The sequence below is a fragment of the Canis lupus genome, chromosome 35, assembly GCF_048164855.1.
Source record: "Canis lupus baileyi chromosome 35, mCanLup2.hap1, whole genome shotgun sequence".
Classification (NCBI taxonomy): domain Eukaryota; kingdom Metazoa; phylum Chordata; class Mammalia; order Carnivora; family Canidae; genus Canis; species Canis lupus.
The window spans coordinates 2,835,235-2,861,466 of NC_132872.1; the positions used below are offsets into that span (position 1 = coordinate 2,835,235).

The following is a 26,232-nucleotide window of genomic DNA, read 5'->3' on the forward strand; positions in this document are numbered from 1 at the left end:
AGGAATCAGAAACAGAACAGAATGACCTCTTGTGTGTCCCACCAGAGTGAGGAGGCACTATTCAATTTAGAGACCTTTTCTGGCTTTCTAGAACCATAAAACTTTTATTTCTTTAGTATTGAATTATAAAATATTTTTATTTATAATTGTAGTGCATTCATTTTATATTTATGTAGTTTTATATTTATATAATGATTTTATATTTGAAATATTGTATATAACTTACAGGAGTTTATACTTGTTCTGAAGAACTCTGGTAGAATAAAGACCTATGGATAGCAGTTTTGGAGGATTAAATACCTCTTTGTTAACCTATAAATTTTACTTATGAAGAAAGTTTGAGGCATTTGTAGAACACATGTGTCTACAGCTATTTTTAAAACTGTTGAGTTAATTTCCTGATACTTCTAATTTCCATTGACCGGTGCATTCTGATCTTTTTCAGTGATCACATGGAAAATGTATATGGCTACCTAATGAAGTACACCAACCTTGTCACTGGGTGGCAGTACAGGTAAGTGATGATCTATGTCACATTCCTCTCCTAAGAGACCAGAAATACGGCTGATAATTTTATATTCTGATATTACTTCTGTACAAACATGGATAGGAAGAATGATATACAGTTATTTAGAGTCTGATGAATTCTCCTTTTTAGAGGATGAGAAGAATTGCTGTCTGTTCAGATGGCATCCTCCAAATGCCTCAGAAGTTAGTATTTTTTTTAATTAAAGAATAATTGACATACAGTTTTAGGTGTATAACACAGTGATTTGGTATTTATGTATGTTACAAAATGGTCACTTCAGTGAGTCCAGTTACCATCTGTCACCATACCAAGTTGTTATAGCATTACTGATTATATTCCCTATGCCATATCCTTTTGTCTTATTTTATAATTGGAAGATTGTACCTCTTAGTCCTCTTTATCTATATTGTTTATCCTCCCATCCCTCATTTCCTCTGACAACCATCAATTTTTTCTCTATATCGATGAGTCTGTTTCTCTTTTATGTGTTGGTTTTATTTTTTAGATTCTACACATAAATGAAGTCACAGTATTTATTTTTCTGTCTGACTTATTTCAGCTAACATAATACCCTCTAAATTCATCCATGTAGTCACCAATGGCAAGATCTCATTCTTTTTTTATGGCTTAGTAATACCCATTGTGTGTACGTGCATTTATCTATATCTATACCACATCTTCTTTATCCATTCATCAAGAAACGTTTAGCTACCTCTGAAACTAATAGTATAGTATATGTGAATTAAGTCGAATTTAGATAAATTTTTAAAAAGTTATAAGTATGTATATTTAGTTGCTTCCATATCTTGGCTATTGTAAATGCTGCAATGACCCTATGTAGGGTACATGTGTCTTTTCAAATCAGTGTTTTCATTTTTTTTCAGATAGAAACCTAGAAGTGGAATTTTTGGATCATATGGTAGTTCTATTTTTATTTAATTTTAATTTTAATTTTTTCCTATTTTACCCACCCTTACAACCACCTCTCCTCTGGTAACTATCAGTTTGTTCTCTATAGTTAAGAGTCTGTTTCTTGGTTTGTCTCTCTCTTTTTTGTTTTGTTTTGTTTGAATGAAGTCATAAGGTATTTTTCTTTTTCTGACTGACTGACTTAGCATTATACTCTCTAGTTCCATCCATGTTGTTGCTACTGCCAGGATTTCATTCTTTTTGATGGCTGAATAATACTCCAAAATGTGTGTGTGTGTGTGTGTGTGTGTGTATGTGTATGCCGTATCTTTTTCTTTTTTTTAAGATTTTTTTAATTTATTCATAGACACAGAGAGAGAGAGAGAGAGGCAGAGACACAGGGAGAGGGAGAAGCAAGCTCCATGCAGGGAGCCCGATGTGGGACTTGATCCCGGGTCTCCAGGATCACACCTCAGGCTGCAGGTGGCGCCAAACCGCTGCGCCACCAGGGCTGCCCTCTTTTTTTTTTTTTTTTTTTTATTATTATTATTATTTGAGAGAAAGAGAGAGAGCAGCATGAGTGGGGTGGGGGTGAGGGGATGGAGAGAGAGAGAGAGAGAGAATGAGAGAGAGAGAGACTGACTCCCTGCTGTGCAGGGGCTTCTTCCCAGGACTCTGGGATCATGACCTGAGCCAAAGGCAGACCCTTAATCAACTGAGCTTCCCAGGTTCCCCTGTATCACATCTTCTTTATCCCTTCATTTGTTGATGGACACTTGGACTGCTGCCATAATTTGATTATTGTAAAAAATGCTTCAGTAAGCGTATAGAGTGCATGTATCCCTTTGTATTTAGTGTTTTTATTCTGGTAAGAACCGAGTAGTGTGATTACTGGATCATAGGGTAGTTCTATTTTTAGTTTTCTGAGGAACTTCCATACTGTTCTCCACAGTGACTATAGCAGTTTGCATTTCCACCAGCAATGCAAAAGAGTGCCTTTTTCTCCACATCCTCACCAAAACTTGTTGTATCAGTTCTTTTTTTTTTTTTAAAGATTTATTTATTTATTTATTCATGATAGACACAGTGTCAGAGAAATTACTGCCTATGCTCTTGTAGGATGTCTATGGTTTCAAGTCTCATATTTAAGTCTTTAATCCATTTTGAATTTATTTTTATAGATGATGTAAGAAAGTGGTCCAATAGCATTCTTTTTTTTTTTTTTTTAAGATTTTATTTATTCATTCATGAGAGACACAGAGAGAGGCAGAGACACAGGCAGAGGGAGAAACAGGCTCCATGCAGGGAGCCTGATGTGGGGCTCGATCCTGGGACTCCAGGGTCATGCCCTGGGCAGAAGGCGGGCACTAAACCCCACTGAGCCACCCAGGGATCCCTCCAGTAGCATTCTTTTGCATGTAGTTGTCCAGTCTCTCCAACACCATTTGTTGAAGAGACTTTTTCCCAGTGTGTGTGTGTGTGTGTGTGTGTGTGTATGTGTGTGTGTGTGTGTGTGTATATATATATATATATATATATAAAATGGGAGGAGGAAAGAATATATGTTCTTGGCATATATATTTTCTTTCATATACTATTCATAGATATATTCATATATATATTCTATTCATATATATGTTCTTTGCGTGTGTGTGTGTGTGTGTGTGTGTATTCTTTCCTACTCCATTGAAGATTAATTGGCCATATAATTGTGGGTTGATTTCTGGATTTTCCGTTCTGTTTCATTGATCCTGTGTGTCTGTTTTTGGGCCAGCACTATACTATTTTGGTTACTCTAGCTTTGTAGTATAACTTGAAGTCTGGAATTATGATGCCTCCAGTTTTGTTTTCTTATTTTTAACCTTCATACTGTTTTTCATAGTCACTGTACCAATTTGCATTCCCATCAGTAGTACACAAGTGTTCCCTCTTCTCCACATTTTTGCCAGCATGTGTTATTTCTGGTCTTTGTAATTCTACTGATTCTGACGGGTGTGAAGTGATACTTCATTGTGGTTTTGATGTGCATTTCTCTGATTAGTGGTACTAACTCTTTTCATGTGCCTGTTGGCCATCTATGTCTTTTTTGAAGAAATTTCATCCATTTTGAGTTTATTTTTGTGTTTTTTGTATATGGTGTAAGAAAGTGGTCTTAGTTTCATTATTTTGTGTGTGGCTGTCCAGTTTCCCCAACACTTTCTGAAGTGTTGACAATAGACAAAAGTTACTATTAAGATTATAATTACTTGTTCACCTGCCCTGGGCTTTTAAGAATACTTGTAGTTATTAGGCTTTTACGGTTGTTCGGAGGCAGCAAACAAACTTGTGTTTAGGTGCCTATTTTACTCAGGATTCTGAAACTTCTCTGGGACTTTGGAGAGTTTGAATAACAGTCTAAGGTCACACAGGTAGTCAGTAAGGAGCAAAGTCAGGGTAGAATTGGTAGTTGTGAAGTAGGAGGATTCAACTTATTTTTTTTTATAATGGTAAAATATACACAAAATAAAGTTTCTCATTTTAACCACATATGTGTGTTTGTTTCAGTGGCATTAAATGCATTCATCGTGCAATCATCACCACTATCTGTAGCATTATCTGTAGCACATTTTGCATCTTTTCAAAATGAAATTGTGTCCATTAAATAATAGTTCCCTATTTCTCCTCTCCCTTGGCAACCACTATTCTACTTTCTCTGTGCTTTAACTCCTCTAGGTACCTCATATAAGTGAAATCATACAATACTTGTTCTTTTGTGCCTGGCTTATTTCACTGAGCATAGCATATTCAGGGTCCATCCCATGTTGTAGCATGTGTCAGAATTTCCTTCCTTGTTCAGACTGAATAATACTCTTTTTTTTTTAAGATTTTAATATTCTATTGCATGTGTGTACCACATATTCTTTATCTGTTCATCTGTTAGTGGATGCTTGGGTTGCTTCACCTTTTGGCTGTTGTGAATAATGCTGTGAATACTGCTGTACAAATATTTGTTCAAGTCTTAACTTTCCTGTCTTTTGTGTATATACCCAGAAGTGGAATTAACTGGATCATATGGTAATCCTATGTTTAATTTTGGGGGGGTATTTCCATACTGTTTTCCATAGCAGCTAAATCATTTTGCATTCTTACCAGCAGTATACAAGTGTTCTAACGTCTCCATATCCTCACCAACTCTTGTTATTTTCTGTTTTTTGTTTTTTAATAATAGCCTAATAGGTACGAAGTGGTATCTCACTGTTGGTTTTAAACTTAAAAAATAATAATACTGGAAATTGAATCTAGCCAGTTCTGACTCCAAAGGCTATATTTTTACATTATCATCATACTGCTTCTAATTCACATATCATTTGGACATTTCTACTTTTGGCCACAACAAAATAACAGGAGCTGAATTTGCTTTCCTCCCTTAAACAATTTGAAAATGGGACATAATTTATTAAAAAAAGATTTAAAAGAATAGGTGAAGCACTGATAAAAATGTGATCGTTTAACTGAGAAGGCAGTTTGGTTTGTGTTTAGTTGAAAGTACATCAGGTAATCCAAATAAAAGTGATATACAGGAAGTTGGAGATTGTTTGACAGGTCAAAGCTGGATATGAAAACTTAGAAGGAAATCATCCCTATTGAAGTAAAAAGGGCAGTTCTCCAGGGTTCCCATCTTTTATTTAAAAAAAAAAAAAGAAGTAAAGTCAAGGGAGTCTTTTCATGTTGTTTTTCACTTCAGGTTTTTGAAATTTTTTGAAGGCTTATATATTCAGATGACATACAGAATATCAATTTTTTTAAAAGATTTTATTTATTTATTCATGAGAGACAGAGAGAGAGGCAGAAACATAGGCAGAGAGAGAAGCAGACTCCTCACAGGGAGCCCAATGTGGGACTTGATCCTGGAACCCCAGGGTCACACCATGGGCTGAAGGCAAGTGCTCAACCGCTAAGCCACCCAGGCGTTCCCCAGAATATCAACTTTTAAAAAAGATTTTATATATTTAATTTAGAGAAAGAGAGTGAGCAGGAGGAGGGACAAAGGGAGAGAGAATCTCCAGCAAAAAAAAACCCCTGCAGAACCTTTCATGAGGCTTGACCTCACGACCCCGAAATCATGACCCAAGCCAAAATCAAGAGTCCAAGTGCTTAACTGACTGAGCCACTCATCCAGGTGCCCCCAGAATATTAATTTTTAAAATTTTTATGTCACTTTGGGTTTAGCACTATATTTTGTTCTCTTTCTTAAAGGAAGATAGGTTAACTTTCTCCCCCAACACCCAACAACTGTCATTCATCTAATACTGAATAATACCGAGAAACTCTCAGAAGGGGAACAGAGTAAGAGATTTGGTATCTGTATATATTGTGAAGTGGTCACCACAATAAGTTTAGCATCTGTCATCATACATAGTTACAAAAAATTTTTCTTATGAGAACTTTTAAGATTTCTCTTAGGAACTTTCAAATATGTAATACAGTATTTTTAATGATATCAACTTAACACTATGCTGTTCAGTTACTATTTCTATGATTTCACCAGTCACTCCTCGCCGTTATTTTCTGTATATCTAGGTGAATGCCTCTCCTATTGTAAATTTATGGTAATGATTTTGGGATAAGAACGTGTTCACACACACCAAAAAAAAAACCAAAAAAAACCCCCAAAAAAACAAATTAAAAAAAAAGAAGAAATATGTGTTCACAGCAAACTTGAGGTTTCCAAACATATTGTACTCTAAATTTTCTTTGATTACTTTTACAAGAAGAAACCAGTCATTTTCCTTTGCCTTTTTGTAATGTACTTACAATTTAGAACAGTGGAAAGAGATTTCTTTCTTACTTTCCTTCTATTTTTGTTTGTTCTTTTTGTTAACAGTTTTACTGAAATATACTGCACATTTCATACAGTTTGCCCACTTGAAGTGTACAACTCAATGGTTTTCAGTATACTGATGAGATAGCTGTCTTACTAACCCACCCCTTCTGTTTATTTTTCTGTTTATTAGATGAATTTTTTTTATAGTAGATTCATTTCTTAGTCCTTTAGGGCTGCTATAACAAAATACTACAGACTTAAGTGGCTTATAAACCTTTCTCATAGTTCTGGAGCTTGGAAGTTTAAGCTCATGGGGCTGGCATTGTTGGGTCAGGGCCCTCTTCCTATCATAGACTTCTTATTGCATTCTCACATGGCAGAACAAGGGTCAAGGAAGAGGTCTTGGGTCTCTCTGAGAAGGGCACTAACATCACTCCTTAGGGTTCTGCCCTCATGACCTGATCACCTCCCAAAGGCTCTGTTCCCTTAGGGGTTTAGGATTTCAACATACGAATTTGCAGGGGACACATTTGGACCATAGCAGATTCATATATGTATTTTGTGCTTTATGCTTATGTTTTAGAAATTGACGATGATGTCGGTGACTATCTTGTGTTAATTCAAATAATCTCTTCAAATAATTTGGAAATAAAGATAAGCCTATTAATTAAAAATGTGCCAAATGTGATGAGCTGTTCACTAAATAGAATTATGGATGGTCAATAAACACGTGAAAAAGTGTATGATTCTTCTAGTAATGAATGAAATGGAAGTTTAAAAGCTCTCCAAAATGCTGATTTTTTTTAAATCTAAATATGGGAACATAATCTTAAAAGTCAGAAGCATACTATAAGATGAACAAGAAAAACTATAGTTCTTTGCTTTCCCATCTGCCTTCTCAGGCAATCACTTTCAACTTTTGCTTGCTTCTTAGCAGTTTTTCTTTCCTTGAAGAGAAGGCTGATTTCATTTTCTCCCAGTTTGATAGGATATGGTTGCCTGTTGCTTAAGACCATATCTTCTAGGACTGTGAACTGGATCAAATGGTCTAGTGTTCTAGAACTCAGTAATATATAGAACGCCAAACTACTCCTAACCCAAACATTAATTTTTTTAACTTAAACGTTTTAGAGTTTTTTAAAAGAACTATTAAACTACTTCACTTGGAATCTTAATAAAATAGTTAATCTGGAACCAAATCATAACATCAAATTCTTTTCCAAAGCGTATCAGTATTTCATCATTTAGTTTCAAGTTCCTTATGTTTCTCCATCTCCAGTTGCAGCTTTTACATTTTTAAACAGGAAAAGTAATCTTTAGTTGTGACCTATTTAATGATACATGCACAAAATCTTTCTACCCTGACATTATTCTCATTGTGTATTTCACTGATTCTTAACCCAGCATCTAGTTCTCCTCAGAGCTCATGTTTTGATTTGTTTCCAGTGAATTTTTTTTTTAAGATTTTATTTATTTATTCATGAGAGTCACGGGGAGAGAGGCAGAGACCCAGGCAGAGGGAGAAGCAGGCTGTGTGCAGGGAGCCTGATGTGGGACTTGATCCTGGACTCCAGGATCATGCCCTGGGCCAAAGGCAGACACTCAACCGCTGAGCCACCCGGGTGTCCCTGTTTCCAATGAATTTTATTTTATTTTATTTTATTTTATTTTATTTTATTTTATTTTAATTTTTTTTAATTTTTATTTATTTAATTTATTTATGATAGTCATCAGAGAGAGAGAGAGAGGCAGAGACACAGGCAGAAGGAGAAGCAGGCTCCATGCACCGGGAGCCCGATGTGGGATTCGATCCTGGGTCTCCAGGATTGCGCCCTGGGCCAAAGGCAGGCGCCAAACCGCTGCGCCACCCAGGGATCCCTCCAATGAATTTTAAATAAAAATTCTCACTACAGTTTGTGTTTGAGTAATTTACCTTTCCTGTTAGTGAATTCTGGAGAGAAATCTTCCTCTGAAAGGATACTCTTTGTTTCCTTTTTGCATTATCTGGTATGCCTCTTCTGTATTAAGTGCCTGCCTCATTGAAGGTTTTATGTCATTATTAAATTCGTTCAATTTTTCAATAAGCTTTATTGCAAGGAAATTTGGCCTTCGTGTTTCCAATTCTTGAATGCCTTTTGAATTTTATTTATTTGGTTCTTTTTTTTTAAGGGGAGGGGCAAAGGGAAAGAGAGAGGATCTCACCACTCTGAGATTATGACCTGCGCCAAAATCAAGAGTCATGCACTTAACCAACTGAGCCACCCAGGCACATCTGGAATTCAGTTTTTTAGTAGCAAAAACTCCAAAGTGTGATGATGATTGAAATTTAGTTTGACAAGGGGGAATGTTTAAAAATTATGACTTTCTTTTTTGAATCATTACAGGTTTTTTGTTTTAAACAATGAAGCTGGGTTATTGGAGTACTTTGTGAATGAACAATCTAGAAATCAAAAACCCAGAGGTACTTTGCAGCTTGCAGGAGCTGTAATATCACCTAGTGATGAGGACTCCCACACCTTCACTGTAAATGCTGCCAGTGGGGAACAGTATAAACTTAGAGGTATGATCAAGATATGAGAATTAATAGTGTGATTTTCTTCTTCCCTTGAGTAGTTGATGTACTTTTCTGCTTTCATTTGAGTTTTGGTAACATACTGTCATTGATGATGTAGGTAAGATTCTAAATCGTAGAATTGCTTATGAGTTTATGAAATCTGTTTTAATAAATAAATTTTCTCAAGTGGCACAATAAACAAGTGTATTTACATTTGGCCCCTGCAAAATATTTGTGTAGACAAACCTGATTACTGAAAAATCTAAGAACATAGCTTTAAATTTTATTTTTTGTGTCTGCCACAGATTTGTATTTTACCTCTTTTCTTGATTTGTTTTGCATGCCCTCTTTTGAGGTTTCTAGTGACTAATTCACATCGTTGGGATTTATTAAAATCTGCATATTCATTTTTAAAATATAACTTTTGTTCAGGTAAATTTAACTTGTGTTTTTCATTTAATTAATGCATATAAAGTATAATGATAATCCTAACTGAGCATGTTGTAAGAGATCTGAAAATATTGAGTACACATCAAATGCTTAATAAAGATGATTTAAGTAACAGCATATTTTTATGAGGAACTTAGGACATGTTAAGTCTCATATCCCTGTCTAGCTGCATATAATTTATCCTCCTTCTGAAATATCCATCCATATCCAGCTACTGTGTTACCTAACAAAGTTGGTGTTTGGGCCTTTTTCCTCCCTCCCTCCCTCCAGGGGGGACATTTGCTCTAGGGAGAGTAGGAACAATCTCTGGTTTTCAATTATCTGTTCTTCATGCTGTATACAATTGTATTTCAAAAATAAATATAAAAGTGAATAACTTTTAGGTTCTTTTTATCAGCCACAGATGCTAAAGAGCGACAACATTGGGTTAGCAGACTTCAGATATGTACACAACATCACACTGAAGCTATCGGAAAGGTATGTGGATTCCTATATGATATTAATGCATAAAAATGAGGGAAAGACTACTTATTATCTTTTTATATTTTTAAATTGCAAGACTATTCACATACCATAAAATTTACCCTATTAAGGTGTGTGGTTCCATTCGTTTTATTTATTTATTTATTTATTTATTTATTTATTTATTTATTTATTTACATTCGTTTTAATATATTTACAAGATTGTGCAACCATTGCAACTATCTAGTTCCAGAACATTTTCATCACCCTCCAGAAAACCCGTATCTATGTGCAGTCACTTACTATTTCCAAGCCCCTGGCAAACACCAATCCATTTTCTATTTCTATGGGTTGGTCCACTCTCAGCCTTTTATATAAATAGAATCATACAAAATGAGGTTTTACTTCTGGCTTCTTAGACTCCACATGATGTTTTTCAGAGTTAGAAGCAAATTTTATTATATGTCCAATTTTACTTGTTCTTTAGTCTTTTATGTACACATAGTATTTTCAGGGTTCATTCATGTCATTGCATGGATCATTTTATTCTTTCTTATGGCTAAATAATATATTGTATGAATACACCACATGTTTATTCATTTATCAGTCAGACATTTGAGTTGTTTCCATTTTGTGGCTATTATGAATAACATTTATGTCTAGGTTTTTGTGTGAACACATGATTTCACTGAGGTGTGTATTTAGGACTGGAACTACTGAGCCATATATGGTGGTTCTCTGTTTAACTTTTTGAGGAGCCACCAAACTGTCTTCCAGAGTAGCTGTCCTGTTTCACATTCCTATTTGCAATGTATGAGGGTTCAGTTTTCCCACATCCTCACCAGTACTTGTTACTGCCCCGCCACTTTTTTTAACTGTAATAGGCATCCTGTGTATGTAAAATGGAATCTCACTGTTGTTTTGATTTCATTTCCCTAATGACTAATAATGTTGGACATCTTTCTCTATGCTTACTGATCACTTGTATATCTTTTTTGGAATGTTTTTTCTTTTTTAAGGTGGAAAGGATGGTCTGAGTACTTGAAATCTGAGTTAGAGATATCTAAAAACCATCCAAGAGGTATAGTTCAAGAGTTCCATACCTCTGTGATAGCTTGACTTTAAAAAATGATGTTTTTTCCTGTTTTTTTTTTCTCCATAAGTAAATTTTAAAAAGTTGTTTGTGATTTAGGCCTACTGCCCAGTCTTCAGGAAATTCATAACAAAAGTTTTACTCCTACTGCAGGATTGTAGTCATTGGCAGTGATCAAAAGGTACTAGTTGTTCCAAAGGTACTTGCATGTTACATTAGAAAATGTATTATACTGCATATTTTTGCTTCAATTATGGTGTTTAAAAATCTGAAATTAGAAATGTCTTATTCTAATATTTGTAAAATGTGAGAAAATATTCTCAACAGCACAAACCCATAATCAATTTTCTAAATAAATTACAACTTTACTGTTGGATGTGTCAAATGTTTAAACTTTGAGTGTTTTAAGTTTTAGCATTTTTTTCAGGAATGTTCTTGTAGTCAGTTCTGAGGTGAATTTAATTTTTAAAACTGTTCATGGTGTAGACCTAAAGTATATATGTAATATGTGAGGCTTAGCCTAAATTTTTTGAAAACAAATTATTTTCTTTGTCTAATAGAATAATCCTCCTCTGAAATCACGAAGCTTCTCACTTGCATCTAGTGGTAATTCTCCTATATCCCAGAGGAGACCAAGTCAAAATGCCATTTCTTTTTTTAATGTTGGACATTCCAAACTACAATCAGTGAACAAAAGAGCTCACTTACCTCCAGACCATCTTGTGGAAGTCAGAGAAGTGAGTATGAATTAAAGTCAAATTAAAATGCACAAAATTGTCTAACTTGCTTGGTTCTGTCACAAAAGAATTTGAAATCTTATTTGTGTCTTCTAGGGCCCTCAGAGAACTGCATGAAAACTTAATAGTAGCATTTTCTGAAATTAGAAATTAGATGCAGTGTGGAATCTAATATATAATCCATGAATTTTTTTTTCATGAACTTTTCATATTCTGTTGCATGGAAATCTATTGATTTGTCTTACAATTAGAAAGTATCTTTAATCTATGCATCATTTTATGACTCTACACATTAGTCATTTGGAAAATATCATTTCACAGAGTTATGCAGGTCTTGGAGATATTGATCTGTTTTATCATACTGTATCAAAAGTTCCCATTCATTAACGTCTTCACCAATCTCTTTAGAGAAGGCTTTCAGTATTGGGAAGTTGTCCAGCTATGGGACTCCAGGATCACGCCCTGGGCCAAAGGCAGGCGCTAAACCACTGAGCCACCCGGGGATCCCTTATTTTTTATTTTAAAGCTCAGGTTACCCGGGATCGAATCCCACGTCGGGCTCCCGGTGCATGGAGCCTGCTTCTCCCTCTACCTATGTCTCTGCTTCTCTCTCTCTCTCTCTCTCTGTCTCTCTCTGACTATCATAAATAAATAAAAATAAAATAAAAAAAATAAAGCTCAGATTTTATAATTGGCAATAAATACTGTTGTCTTTTTTTGTTTGTTTTGAAGTGATAGGTTTGTTTTATTTAATTTTTAGGAAATGCCAAGTTTGAATATCTTTAGTTTCTAACAGTCATTCTATAATGCAAAACACTCCTGTGTTTCTCCTCTGCTTTGCTATAACACTGTACGCTTCTGTATTCTTATTCTGGTCATCAAATGTATGGAGTTTTCCCACCGCAAAGCAATTCTCTAATTCTCTGTGGACAACAGCTGTGCATCCTACAATTTAATTCAATTTGGCACTATCTACATAAAATAGTGTTGGATCCCACAAGACTGCCCCCCTTTTAGACACCAGCTGCAAGTTCAGGTTGTCACCTGTGCCTTTGACCAACCTGGTATAAATTAACTCAGGAACAGGCCAATGTAAGAGGAGATGCATAGGGCCAAATAAGGGGGAAAGGCATGGAGCTTCCATGTGCTTTCTAGTCTACTACCCTCCCAGTACCTCCAAATGTTCACCAACCAGAAGCTTCTGAACTTTCTCTTTTTTTTTTTTTTTTTTAATGGAGGCTTCATGAGGTAGGCACAATTGACTGAATCATCAGCTATTGGTGATTAATTCATCCTCCAGCCCCTTTCTCCTCCCTAGAGGTTGGCAGATGGGGCTAAACACATATATACATATCTGTTGGTTATATACCTAAGAGTATAATTGTTCAATTGTAGATTATAATTATTTAACCCTGTATATTTAACTCTGCTAAATACTGTCTAACTGTTGGCGAGAGTGGTTTTACTATTCGTAAGTTTGGATTACTGAAAGTTAGTCCTAACATTTATATACAAAACATTTTATATACACAAAGCACACATATATATGCATGTATAAATATGTACATATAGTTATCTTCATATCCACACTTTTCATTTAAAAACCTTTTCTCTGGTAAGGGTGAATGTTCGATCCATTGCTATGACCTGTATTCAGGGGCTCTTTAATGTATGACACACTTGATTTGTTGGGTAGGATAATTGCATCTTTCTTTCACTAGCCCTTTGATGAATCGTATTAAAAATTGCCTGGGGATCCCTGGGTGGCGCAGCAGTTTAGCGCCTGCCTTTGGCCCATGGCGCGATCCTGGAGACCTGGGATCAAATCCCACGTCAGGCTCCCAGTGCATGGAGCCTGCTTCTCCCTCTGCCTATGTCTCTGCCTCTCTCTCTCTCTCTCTCTCTCTCTCTCTGTGACTATCATAAATAAATAAAAATTAAAAAAAAATTGGAACAGTGCCTCGGAAAGCTAAAAGTCTCTTCATTATAGTTTCTATGTGAATTAAAATAGTGGCTTAAAAGATAGGCAGTCTGAGACTGTTCTGCTCACAATTGAGTATTTAAGCATAATAAATTCAATAAAGTAATTAAGCACAATAAATTCAGGTTTCATTTTAAAATTTTGGGTTGCTTATCAAGCATTGTTATTCTGTTGGCTCTCTTAGGAAAAGTGAACAGAACTCTTGATCAAAGCAGGATGTATTAAACTCTTTTAACCTGAAAAGCTTATATCCAGTACTTGCTACAAAATCAGACTAATGGGACCAGAAAGTTAGATTAGAGAAAAGGAAGCAGGAGAACCATCATGTTCTCAGTGTAGGTTCAAATTGAGCCTGACCAGAGGTGCTGAGAAGAAAGAGGTTAAGAGCCCATACTGGGGACTAATTTTACTTTGTAATGAAATATTTAATGTTGCTGTTGAAGATGATCTTGGATGTTCTTTAATGACTTGTACAAATGTATACTGTTAAAAGATTTGTCAAGGCTTTTGAGCTTTGTTGCTTCCAAAGAAAAAGTGCAGCTGCCAAAGACACCATCTTTTGCACAATTGATAAGCACTACTAAATAGTGCTCATTAATTGAGAATAGCCAAACATAAAATAGATTTCTAAGCCTAATATATCCTAAAAATGGTTCAGAAGCTAATAGGGTAATGAGAATGAAAACTATGTATGCATGATACACAGAAATCATGAGTGGGATACATGGAACTGTTGTTTTCCTTAGATGATGTCTCATGCTGAAGGACAACAGAGAGACTTAATTAGGCGAATTGAATGCCTTCCTGCTTCTGGCCATCTTAGTTCCTTGGACCAGGATCTCTTAATGCTCAAAGCTACTTCCATGGCAACTATGAACTGCTTAAACGACTGCTTTCATATTCTCCAGTTGCAGCATGCATCACATCAGAAGGGCTCATTGTCTTCCGGTAAGTTGCAGATTAAAAGCAGGACTTAATATTAAGGGCCAAAGCATGGAAAGGTTGTGTCTGTTGTAATTCTAACTCCTAAAAAATCTTAATAATAATAATAATAATAATAATAATAATAATAATATAAAAGAAAACCAGTGAGCTTCTTGATTTTTAATTACATAAATGTTAAACTCTTATTTTGTCCTTTTTTGAATCTAAAATGATTTTAGGCCCAATGTTTAATATAATTGAATATCCCTTTGGGGACCTCAACTTCACATGTTGAAAACTCAGCTCAAAACCTACATCTCCTACATTTCTGCTAAAATTGGTGGCATTGTTATTCATCCAGTCGACCTTAGTAGAAATATTGGAACCAGTTCTTATGGTTTAGTCCACTGTTCACTATATGCACTTTAAGCTAGAGATACTAAAGTCGATCAGTCACTTTTCAGTTTGAAAAATACGGTGTACATACAGTATTTGAGAGCACTGACTTGTTGAAATTAATCCATCAAGGAAAATAGTGCCATTGTATGGGAGGACAAAAAATGAGTTTTTCTATTTAATGAGATAAGTAAACTCATCACATTTTTCATTTTGAGATATAATTGACCTACAACTCTGTAAGTTTAAGATGTATAGCATATTGATTTGATACATACACATGTTGCAATATGATTACCACCAATATGATGATCACATAATTATCACTTTTTTTGTGGTGAGAACATTGAGGATCTAGTCTTTTAGCAGCTTTGAAGTACTTAACACAGTATTGTTGACTGTAATCACTATGATGTGCATTAGATTCCCAGAATTTATTCATCTTCTAGTTGTAACTTTGCACCCTCTAACATCTCGATTCTCCTATTCCCATCGCTTTGTTTTAACAGTAGTAACTTACTAGTTCATACCAATTCATTGTCCTCTTACTCAACTAACCCCGCTTGTGAAGAAAGTTAATTTAGAAAGATACTGAGTGTCTGCCCAGGAAGAAGTTTGCCATAGTCCGATCTATTTTTTTTTTTTTAAGATTTTGTTTATTAGAGAGAGAGAGACAGAGAGAACATGTATATGCAAGCTGGAGGAAAAGCAGAAGGGGAGGGAAAAGGATGAGGAAAAAATCCCAAGCAGAGTGTGTGCTGAGTGGGGAGCGCAGCATAGGGCTTGATCTCATGACCCTGAAATCATGACCTGAGCTGAAACTAAGAGTGTGAGTCACCTACACACCCCCTACCATAGTCCAGTCTTGATGTGGATATAATATGGCTTCTGTCCTCATGTATGCCTACCTAAATCAATATTTCAAGCTAACTATGTTTAATGGCTAGTAAGCCATGCATGTTTCCCGTAAGGAACTCATGGTCCACTTGGGAATGAACATATAAACTTAACTGTAATATGGAAAGTACTGTTTACAATGGGAACAAAATACTTTGGGAGAATATATGAATGGACCAATACTTCTGACAAAAAAAGTCTGGAAAAAGGCCTAGAAAAGCTCCAAAAGCCAGTGGAGAGAGAGGAGAGTGTGCTTGGAAGAGATAGACTGGCATAAGTTGTGAGTTGTGAACGTGGACCAGGGCCTTGGAGGAATTGTAGGTAGTATATAAATTTTCTCCCATTATAAAGCAGCACACACTTGAGATGCCTGGGTGACTCAGTCTGATAAGCATCCAAATCTTGATCTCAGCTCAGGTCTTGATCTCAGGGTTGTGAGTTCAAATCCTGCATAAAAAAAAAATAAAGCAACATATGCTATTATAAAAAACTGAGGACCTATTATACAGTTGAACAAAAAAAGAAATCATGCATTATCCTACTAACCAGAAACTGCCACTGTTAATATTAGTACATACCCCACCAGATTTTCTTTCCTTCCTAGTTTTTGTTTTAACCCCATTTATTATTAGAAAATATGTTTTTATCTTATACTTTTCATGTAATATCAAGAATATTTTCCAACTTCTGTTATGCTTTTGGTAAACACAGTTTTTATTGGCTACATTATATTCCGTTGAAGGGATAGGTCTTTGGTTTACTTGACTGTTCTCCTGTTGAACATTGGATGAGTTACCTTGAACTTTGAGATTTGGGTTAATTCTGGTGTTTGTAATAATAATGTTGTCAGGTAAATGAAAGTTTGATTTTAGTTAATGCTACTTAATTTTTACAAAGCACATCAAGTAGCGCAGTGTTAAATACTACATACTTAATACTTGGTTAATTAAATATATATAATTCTTCTAATTCTTAAAATTTCATTTGTGGAGTTAGAATACACAGTTGTATCTTTAAATGATTGTATTTTTAAATGATTGGCTGCATGCTTAGTGAAGCATATACAAGCATGTATAAATTTGTATTTTTTCAAATTAAAAAATGGTACAGACTATAAACTACAGACGTGTTTAAAGTAAAAGCTGTTTTTCCTCATTACTATGTTTTAGGGCATAGATTTATGGGTATTTGGTGGAATTGATTAGCTAGTATTGGTATTTCTTACTATAAATAGTCATTTTCCAAATTAGGTCTGTAGAAATGTATTTTTCAGTCATTTGAGAATAAAAATATAACTAGAAAAGGAAACTGAATTACCTTTCACTCAAATTTTGAAGTGACACAAGAAATGAAATCTAAATTTAAATTAGTTTTTAGTCCTATGAGGTCTCTTAATGTATGTTATCCAAAGGATCATTGATTTAGAGGGATCATGAGACCAGATGATTGGTTTGATAAAGAGTATTTTACTTTTAGAAATAAAGAGATCTGGGGGCACCTGGTTAAGCATCTGTCTTCAGCTCAGGACGTGATCCCATGGTCCCCGGAGCCCCGAGTCCGGCTCCCACTCCACAACTACTCTCTCTGCTCTCTTCCTCTCTCAAGTAAATAAATAAAATCTTTTTAAAAAATAGAAGTAAAGACATCTAGATTTTGATATTAAGAATGAACATTTTAAGGTAGGAACAAAATGTTTTCATTTCTATGGAATTTTGAAACTGGCCTCTTGAACTTACTCAGGGCATTTCCTGAGAAGTTGGCCTGAGTGGCGAGGCAGGATGCTCTGGTAGTCTGGTGGGTACTTAGTAATTTATCACTATACTGAAGTCTGGCATTTCATTATAGATTGAGTGAATGACCTACTCTTTGTAATTTCTGCTGTAGTAGTCTGAGCATCCCTTATTGTAGCACTCTAATAACCAGGCTTCTGTGAAACCTAGATCAGCCTCTGAAATCAAATGGAACATTTTCCATTATTGATTAGGCATAGAATCCACTTTGTTAAACTAGTTGAGGGTAATAAGAGACATTTGAGTCATTAACTGAGAAGATGACAGGTCTCTAAATGTGACCACTGTCTTTCACTAGGTCACCTATAATTTATTCAGTAGAAAAAAGCCTTTCAGTTTAAAAGTATCTGCACCTCTTTACATGATTAAAAAACAAGAATGGACATGTATTCCTAATGTAAAGTACTTATATTAGGCCAAAATGGCTATTTTGAATGGTTAGAAAATTGCTACTGAAAATAAGGTTCAATTCCAAAAATGAAGAAATTTTTACTGTTTCAAAATCCCAGGCTCCTCCTGTAATTGTGTGGCTCCCTAAAGCCTAATTGCATACTTTTTGATCATTAGGAAGAAGGACCGTGTTTTTACAGAAAAGGTAGCAAATCAACTATTAGGGTGGGAATACATTATCATTTACAGATTTCCCAAGAAGAAGGTCATTTCCATTTAGGGTTGATTCTTTTAAAAGGTATCTGATTTCAAGTCGCAATTTGCTCTGTTGTAACATACCCAATCATGATGCTCATGCTAATGAGATACAAGTGGCTGTTTTGCAGAGTCTCTTAACAGGTTGAATTGCTTTTAGTCTTGTGGGCTCAAAACAAAATTGTTTAATAAAATCCACATCTGCTGAACTTTCCAGATTATGAGCAAGTTTCAGCGAAAGTTTTCTCTTACTTCATCAGGAACGACAATCGAGTGGTTAGAACCAAAGATACCTTTATCAAACCACTATAAAAATGGAGCTGACCAGCCTTTTGCAACTGAGCAAAGTAAACCAGTGGCGGTCCCAGAAGAGCAGTGTGTTGAAGAATCTGGACCATTAGCAAGGGTAAGGTAATGTGAAAATACAGTTTTGATGTAAAAATTAGGAATCACTAAGGAGGTTCAGTTCTCTTTTCATTGTCAGGGCATGCAAGTCATTCTAACACCAGAGCAACATTCTTGCAGACTCTAGATATTGTTTTTCTAATTTAAGTAGCAGTGGCTTTAGAAGAGGTCTGTTGTATAATACTTGCATGTTTTGTGTTTTTCAGGTTAAATTATGTGCCTTTTGTAGTTTGGGCTCACTTTTGCTTGATAAAACTGTATTGAAAAGTTGCAATTTGCATATTTTTATTTTTCTAGAGAATAACGTATCTAATAAGATTTGCAATATAAGATTTGTAATTATTTGCAGGATAAGAAATATATTTATCTTAAATCTTAATGTAACATTACTTATTTGATGTTTACTATTAAATTTGCAAGTTTAAAAATTTACTATTAAGTCTTTTTTGTTGTAAGCACTTTACCAAACCAGTTTAAGTTACTCTACTTAAAATAGCATAGTCTCAGGGTTTTATGTTTTTATAAGTATTATTTATTCCACATTTCTCAGATGCTAAAGCATTTTTTATTCTAGTCATAGTTCCACCACTGTAAAAAAATCATATTGGTTTTTTGCCTATTGTGTTATCTTTATGGTTATCATAATTACGTAGTTTTATTTTAAGCTCTTTTTATTTGAAACTTCTCATAAGCATTTTTTCTGGCCTATATAATTAAAATTTTACAGGTTGAAATAAGCTATTAAATATCTAGGCTCTTTGTTATTTTTTGTTATTATAAATAACACTGTATCATCTTGTCTATTTTTTTTTCCTCTTTATTTGGGTTATATCTTGAGGTTATAGTCCCAAGTAGAATTACTGAGTCAAGAATAACACACAGCTTATGATTATTTATATATTTGCAAATTACTTCTTCAAAGAAGTACATGGGGCCACCTGGGTGGCTTATTCGGTTAAACATCCCAACTCTTGATTTCATCTCAGGTCATGATCTCAGGGTCCTGGGAGCAAGCCTGGATCTGTGCTCTGGCTCTGTGCTCTGCAGGGAGTTGGCTTGAGATTCTCTCTCTTCCTCTGCCCCTCCCCCCCATATAAATAAAGAAATCTTAGAAAGAGAGAGAGAGAGAGAGAGAGAAAGAAAAGAAAAGAAAAGAAAGAAAGAAAGAAAGAAAGAAAGAAAAGAAAAGAAAAGAAAAGAAAAGAAAAGAAAAGAAAAGAAAAGAAAAGAAAAATACACGATACACGATACAGAGACTTCCAAAATTGGCCAAAACCTTGGTTTAATGAGGCAGGCAATGGCAGCAGTGTAGATGGGAGAGAAGAAAAAAACAGTAGGAAATGCTTTTTTTTCCCTCCTGTAACTTTTTGACCAGCTCATTTCTAGTCAAGTAGCTAGTATTTATTAAGCTATTTAGTGTATGACAGACAAGTCCAATGTTAGGTATTAGAGGAGACGTAAAAAATCAAAGACATAGTTCTTTCACTGAAGAGACTTATAATCTGCTTGGAGTCACAATAACATATAGACCAAAACAATGAGAGGATAAACATGAAGCAGCATTTTGCTTTCCATCTTAATTGCTATGGCTTAGGGTGTTAGGATATGGGCATTCTGAGAAAGAAAGAGAGGTGTATTCAGTAGAGTGGATAAGGAATGCTTTGGAGAGAAAATGGAATTGGAATCAGGCTTTGAAAGAAGACAGGATTTAAAGAGAAAAGAGGAGTAGTAGGATACTCTCAGGATGGATGAATACCAGAGCAGGGATACTAAAGCATATATGCTTATTGTGGTGAAAGCTTGCTTGATGGTTTGTTTTTTTTTAAGATTTTATTTATTTATTCATGAAAGACACACAGAGAGAGGCAGAGACACAGGCAGAAGGAGAAGCAGGCTCCATGCAGGGAGCCCGATGTGGGACTTGATCCCCGCACCCAGGATCACGCCCTAGGCCAAAGACAGGTGCTCAACCACTGAGCCACCCAGGCATCCCATTGCTTGATTATTTAAAAAAAAATTTTTTTTTTTTAAATTTAAAAAATTTTTTTATTCATTTATGATAGTCACACACACAGAGAGAGAGAGAGAGAGGCAGAGGGAGAAGCTGGCTCCATGCACCGGGAGCCCGACGTGGGATTCGATCCCAGGTCTCCAGGATCGCGCCCTGGGCCAAAGGCAGGCGCCAAACCGCTGCGCCACCCAGGGATCCCCCATTGCTTGATTATTTTAAACCCAGATCCTGTCATTTACTGACATGTGGACCAATAATTAACCACTTAGCTTCAATTTTCTCATTTGTAAAGTGGAGATAGTAATATCTTATAAAGATTGTTATGAACATAAAATGAATTTAGCAGAGCACCTGGTTTATGGAAAGTGATCACAGGATGGTTAGATTTTACAAATCCAGATAACCATTTGTGCTGCATTCTCTGGGGATTGATAATCCCTGGAGCCAGTGCTCCATAAAATATAGTGTAAACTGTGTCTCGAAAGAACATAAAAATCATACAGAAGAATTTAGTATTAATGTAATAGATGATAAAATCATGAGCATGGGATATGTTTAAGATTGATATATATGATACGACCTAGAATTAAAGTGTTGATAGAAGGCTGTGGAGGTAGAAATGAAGACAAATGAGTAGGTAATACGCATTTCAAATGAAAATCAGTTGGACTTGTGATTGAATACCTGTTGGGTTAGATGAAAGATAACTCCCACGTTTGTGAGCTTAAACAACTATAGGTAGAATTGGGGTGCTATTCACAAAGTTAGGAAAATTAGGAAGACAGAGTCTTTTTTTTTTAAGATTTTATTTATTCATGAGAGAGAGAGAGGCAGAGACCCAGAGAGAGAAGCAGGCTCCGTGCAGCACCCTGAGCCAAAGGCAGATGCTCAACCGCTGAACCACCTGAGTGTCCCAAAAGAGTCTTTTCAGAGGAAAGGTTTGGTATGGTTTATGAACTTGTTGAATTTTTAAAGATTGTATTTTTAAGTAATCTCTTCACCCGCTGTGGGACTCGAACTCACAACCTCAAGATTAAGAGTCTCCTGCTGTACCAACTGAGTCAGCCAGGCACCCCTGACCATGTTGAATTTTATGTGAGAGGAGGATATATAATTGTAAACGTATATTACGTTTACAATTAGAAATAATGAAACCAGAGCTTTGGAGCGAGATTAAGACTAGAGATATAATTTCCAAGTGAAAATCGCAAACTGTAAGTCATATACTCTAACATCTTCACTCTTCTCAATGAGAATACAAAGCATATTGGGGGTTAGAGAGGCATTAAGTTAAAGGTAGGACACTGAGATGCAGAGGAGAACATTGTGATTTATTTCCAAATCTTTTGAAGTAGTGAATAGACCAGAAATATCACCTAGTGTAAGTCGAAAGAAATAAGCACATAGGTACTATTTTTAATTACAAAAGACACTAGACTCTACTCAAGTATATCAGAATAGACCTGAATTTTCTAAAAATTTCATACCTGCCTACTTGAAATATGAGTGTTAATGCAAGCTGGAGACAGACATATAGTAGTGGAGATTTTGCTGCCAAGTGATGGAAAAGTAAATCTTAATAAGGCTACAATGAAGCCCACACAGTTCCTTTGTGCCATGTCAGAAATCAGAAGGACAGAGGTGGAATTAATATGAGTTTGGTGAAATACTGGTGTTTTCCCTTTGCCTTGCAGTCTCCAAATATGAATTCCTAGAAACTCAAGAGTTCTTGCCACTGTCTGCTAACCATTCTGGGTTTGTAGGGATATTATATATTCAAGCACATTCATTTGAATTTTGGTAATGCTTTTATCTTAAGCTTTTCTTTAAGAAAGGTGATGACGTCTAAAAAGAGACATTTCAAAAAGAAAGAAGAGGCACCTGGGTGGCTCATTTGTTTGGATGTCTGCCTTCAGCTCAGGTCATGATCCTGGGGTCTTGGGATCAAGCCTTGCATTGAACATCCTGCTCAGTGGGGAGTCTGCTTCTCCCTCTCTGCCCCCCTCCCACCCCACCCCCCCGCCTTGCTTGTGTACATACACACTTATGTGCGTTCTAAAATAAACTAAAATCTTTTAAAAAGAAAAAGGAGAGCTTCCAACTTCTTACATTCACACCAAGGTTTAGAATCAGTAAATAATTAATAGCATTCCTTTTTTTCTATTACAATAAATAATGACCACTTTTGTAAAAACAAAAACTGTAATCTTTTAAATAATTTTTCTACCACATTATGTTATATTTATTTAATATTATTTTCATTAGAGGAAGTTCCAAACTACAAAGTAAACTTGGTATCATATACTAATGTTAAGGTTATATTTGCATTACTAATCTGTGTCCTAGGTTCTGACTCCAAATATAATGGTACCTTTTCAGAGGTATATTCATATTTTTAAAAAATAATAATAATAAAAAAATAAATGTCTTCAAGTATGTTGTTTATACTTTTCTTTTTTTAAGGTAACTGTGAAGTCTGTCCTGTAATTAGCATTCCTGTCTGTTGTTTGCAAAGCTTGCTATTTAATCTGATTCCTATATTGAAAAGAAAGAAAACACAAGAGTCTTCTTGCACAAAGAAACAGTGACAGAAAAGAGACTTTTATTCTTTTTTTTTTTTTTTTTTAAGATTTTATTTATTTATTCATGAGAGACACACAGAGAGAAGCAGAAACACAGGTAGAGGGAGAAGCAGCCTCCATAGGGAGCCTGATGTGGGACTCCATCCCGGGACCACAGGATCATGCCCCAGGCCAAAGGCAGACGCTCAACCGCTGAGCCACCCAGGCGCCCCGAGACTTTTATTCTTAATGGATATTAATAAGCACTTCTAACACTAGGTTTTTGCTTTGTTTTACTTCAAGGAACCTGAAGAAATAAATGCAGATGATGAGGTAGAGGATATGTGTGACAATAAGGAAGATGACCTGGGAGCTGTGGAAGAGCAACGTAGTGTTATCCTACATCTCTTGTCACAGCTTAAGCTGGGCATGGATTTAACAAGAGTAAGTAAATGAGATAAACTAGCTTTGGAGATCACTAGGTCAGGACTACCTGTAATTGTTGTCAGGGCTTTTTATTCTTTATGAATTGGTTTCTTAGTCTCTCTCTTTTTTTAGGATTTTATTTTTCAAGTAATCTGTCTACCCTGCGTTGGGGGCTCGAATTTATAGCCCCAAGATCCACGGACTGAGCCAACCAGGTGCCCCTAGTTTCTTAGTCTCTTAACATTTCTTATTTCATTAAAAAAAATGTGACAATTATCTTGCGTAGCAGGAAGTCACATGACAAGTAAACACCTATAATCTTGTTTCAGTACAAATTAAAGAGGTTCATTGGTATACTGAACTGGAGAATCTAAAGGAAAGGATAAAATCCCAGAAAACCATGAAAAACTTGATACTTCTACTTTACTCTTCACATGTTGCATAATGCAGGTTGGGTGTTAATATATAACAGAGGTCAGCAAACATTTTCTGTAAAGGGCCAGGTAATAGATTTTTTGGGGTATGTGGATGCAGGTTTCTGATGGAACCATTCAGTTTTGCCTTTATAGTATGAAAGCAGCCATAGATGATATGTTGGGCTGGGCTTGGCTGTGTTCCAACAGAGTATTATTTATAACAACAGAGGCCAGATTTTCCCCAAAGGCCATAATTTGCAGTCCCTGGTCTGTAGCCTTGCTTACTTTAAAAGTGTGGTCTGAATTAACTAGATGTGGGAATTCTTTTACAATGTACGCATATATCAGATCACCACAATATACACTTTAAATATCTTACAATATTTTTTTTAATATCTTACAATATTATTTGTCAATTATACGTTAGTAAAACTGGAAAACAAAATATTGTCTGAAGACTAGTAACATCACCATTGCTGGAGAACTTGTTAGAAGTACAGAATCTCAGCCCCTAACCCCAAATATAGAGGATCAGATCTATGTTTTTTTTTTTTAAGATTTTATTTATTTATTTATTATTTTTAAATTTTTTATTTTATTTATTTATTCATGAGAGACATAGAGAGGCAGAGACAGGCAGAGGGAGAAGCAGGCTCCACGCAGGGAGCCCGATGTGGGAATCGATCCCGGGACTCCAGGATCACGCTCAGGGCTGAAGGCAGACACTAAACCGCTGAGCCACCCAGGGATTCCCCCCCCTCAGATCTACATTTTAATAAGATGCCTTTTGTTCATATATAAACTTTGAGAAATACTAACAGTAATTTTTTTTTTTTTTAATTTTTATTTATTTATGATAGTCACAGTGAGAGAGAAGCAGGCTCCATGCACCGGGAGCCCGACGTGGGATTCGATCCCCGGTCTCCAGGATCGCGCCCTGGGCCAAAGGCAGGCGCCAAACCTCTGCGCCACCCAGAGATCCCCTAACAGTAATTTTTAATTTTAGGCCAGTCTTTTCCATTTCCAGTTTATCTAATTAGCATGTCTTAATTTATTTTAGCAATCAATCTATGATGTTAATTTGAAAAGGAAATTAGGTTCAAAACCTATGTATGGGGGATCCCTGGTGGCTCAGCGGTTTGGCGCCTGCCTTCGGCCAGGGTGTGATCCTGGAGACCCAGGATCGAATCCCACGTCGGGCTCCCGGTGCATGGAGCCTGCTTCTCCCCCTGCCTGTGTCTCTGCCTCTCTCTGTGTTTCTCATGAATAAATAAATAAAATCTTAAAAAAAAAAAAAAAAAAACCTATGTATGTCAGATATTACTACTGTGGGATTATGTACTTTGAATTACTGCTGACACTACTTTTCATTAGTATGGAATTTTAGAATTGACAGCAGGACGTATATTGCAAATTAAGGATTTTGTTGTTACTGAAGATAGTGAAAATGTAGATTAAAAGTGACTTAAACTCTAACTTTTGTTTTTATTTTTTTTAAATGTAACTTTTAAATGAAAAGCATTTTGCCTTTAGCATTTACTTTGAATCATCTCAAAATCAAAACATATTTTTTTGTTTACTTAGAGTGATTACAAGGGAGTTTAAAAGGAAATGAATTGAATTTTTTTTTTAAATGAATTGAATTAAAAGCCTGCTAAGAAACAGACATTTTAGGAATTATTAAAAAAACCCATTAACCTTTCCTCTTTCATCTAACCATAATATTTCAACTGGATATCATTTCTATTCATTTCTATTCTTTTTTTTTTGTATCATTTCTATTCTAGAAGTATTTTCATATTAGTGGTTCAGAAAAGACTAGTAGTTGTAAAGTCAGCTAAAATGAATAATGACATGAAAGATTGGTTTGGTTATTTTGGTGTTTGCTGTTCCTTAGTAGATTTAGGTTTATAAGACATAAAAACAGGTTTGTGAGGCATAAGACCATTTGAAAAGAATGTGCTGTGATAATAATCCAGATGGTAAAGCTTTCTCTAGGCATGGTAACCATATATAATATAGCTTCTCCACATTTGTTCCTTGTTAATTAAAGATATAAATACGTATATAGTATTTATATATAAAATCATTAACAATGACCAACCATGCATTATGAGCATTCACAAAATGTTGAAAATAATGGTATTTTTTGAGCAACATTTAAAAATCTGGTGACTAAACTGCCATCACATCTACCTTCTTTTATAACAATAACATTGGTGGAACAGAATTTTTTTTATTA

The 26,232-nt window shown here is 35.4% G+C and overlaps 1 protein-coding gene across 2 annotated transcripts in view; it reads left to right on the forward strand.

Annotated features, from left to right (window-relative positions):
- OSBPL11 (oxysterol binding protein like 11) overlaps window positions 1–26,232 on the forward strand; it is an 81,243-nt gene that overhangs the window by 27,455 nt on the left and 27,556 nt on the right. For both annotated transcript variants that reach the window (XR_012024314.1, XM_072811811.1), the window contains exons 2-8: window positions 446–514; window positions 8,627–8,802; window positions 9,644–9,723; window positions 11,362–11,538; window positions 14,266–14,467; window positions 18,432–18,577; window positions 23,452–23,592. Coding sequence is in view for 1 of the 2 variants with exons in the window: in XM_072811811.1 (XP_072667912.1) it covers window positions 446–514; window positions 8,627–8,802; window positions 9,644–9,723; window positions 11,362–11,538; window positions 14,266–14,467; window positions 18,432–18,577; window positions 23,452–23,592 (991 nt within the window). In the remaining variant the exon portion in view is untranslated. The remainder of the gene's footprint in view (window positions 1–445; window positions 515–8,626; window positions 8,803–9,643; window positions 9,724–11,361; window positions 11,539–14,265; window positions 14,468–18,431; window positions 18,578–23,451; window positions 23,593–26,232) is intronic.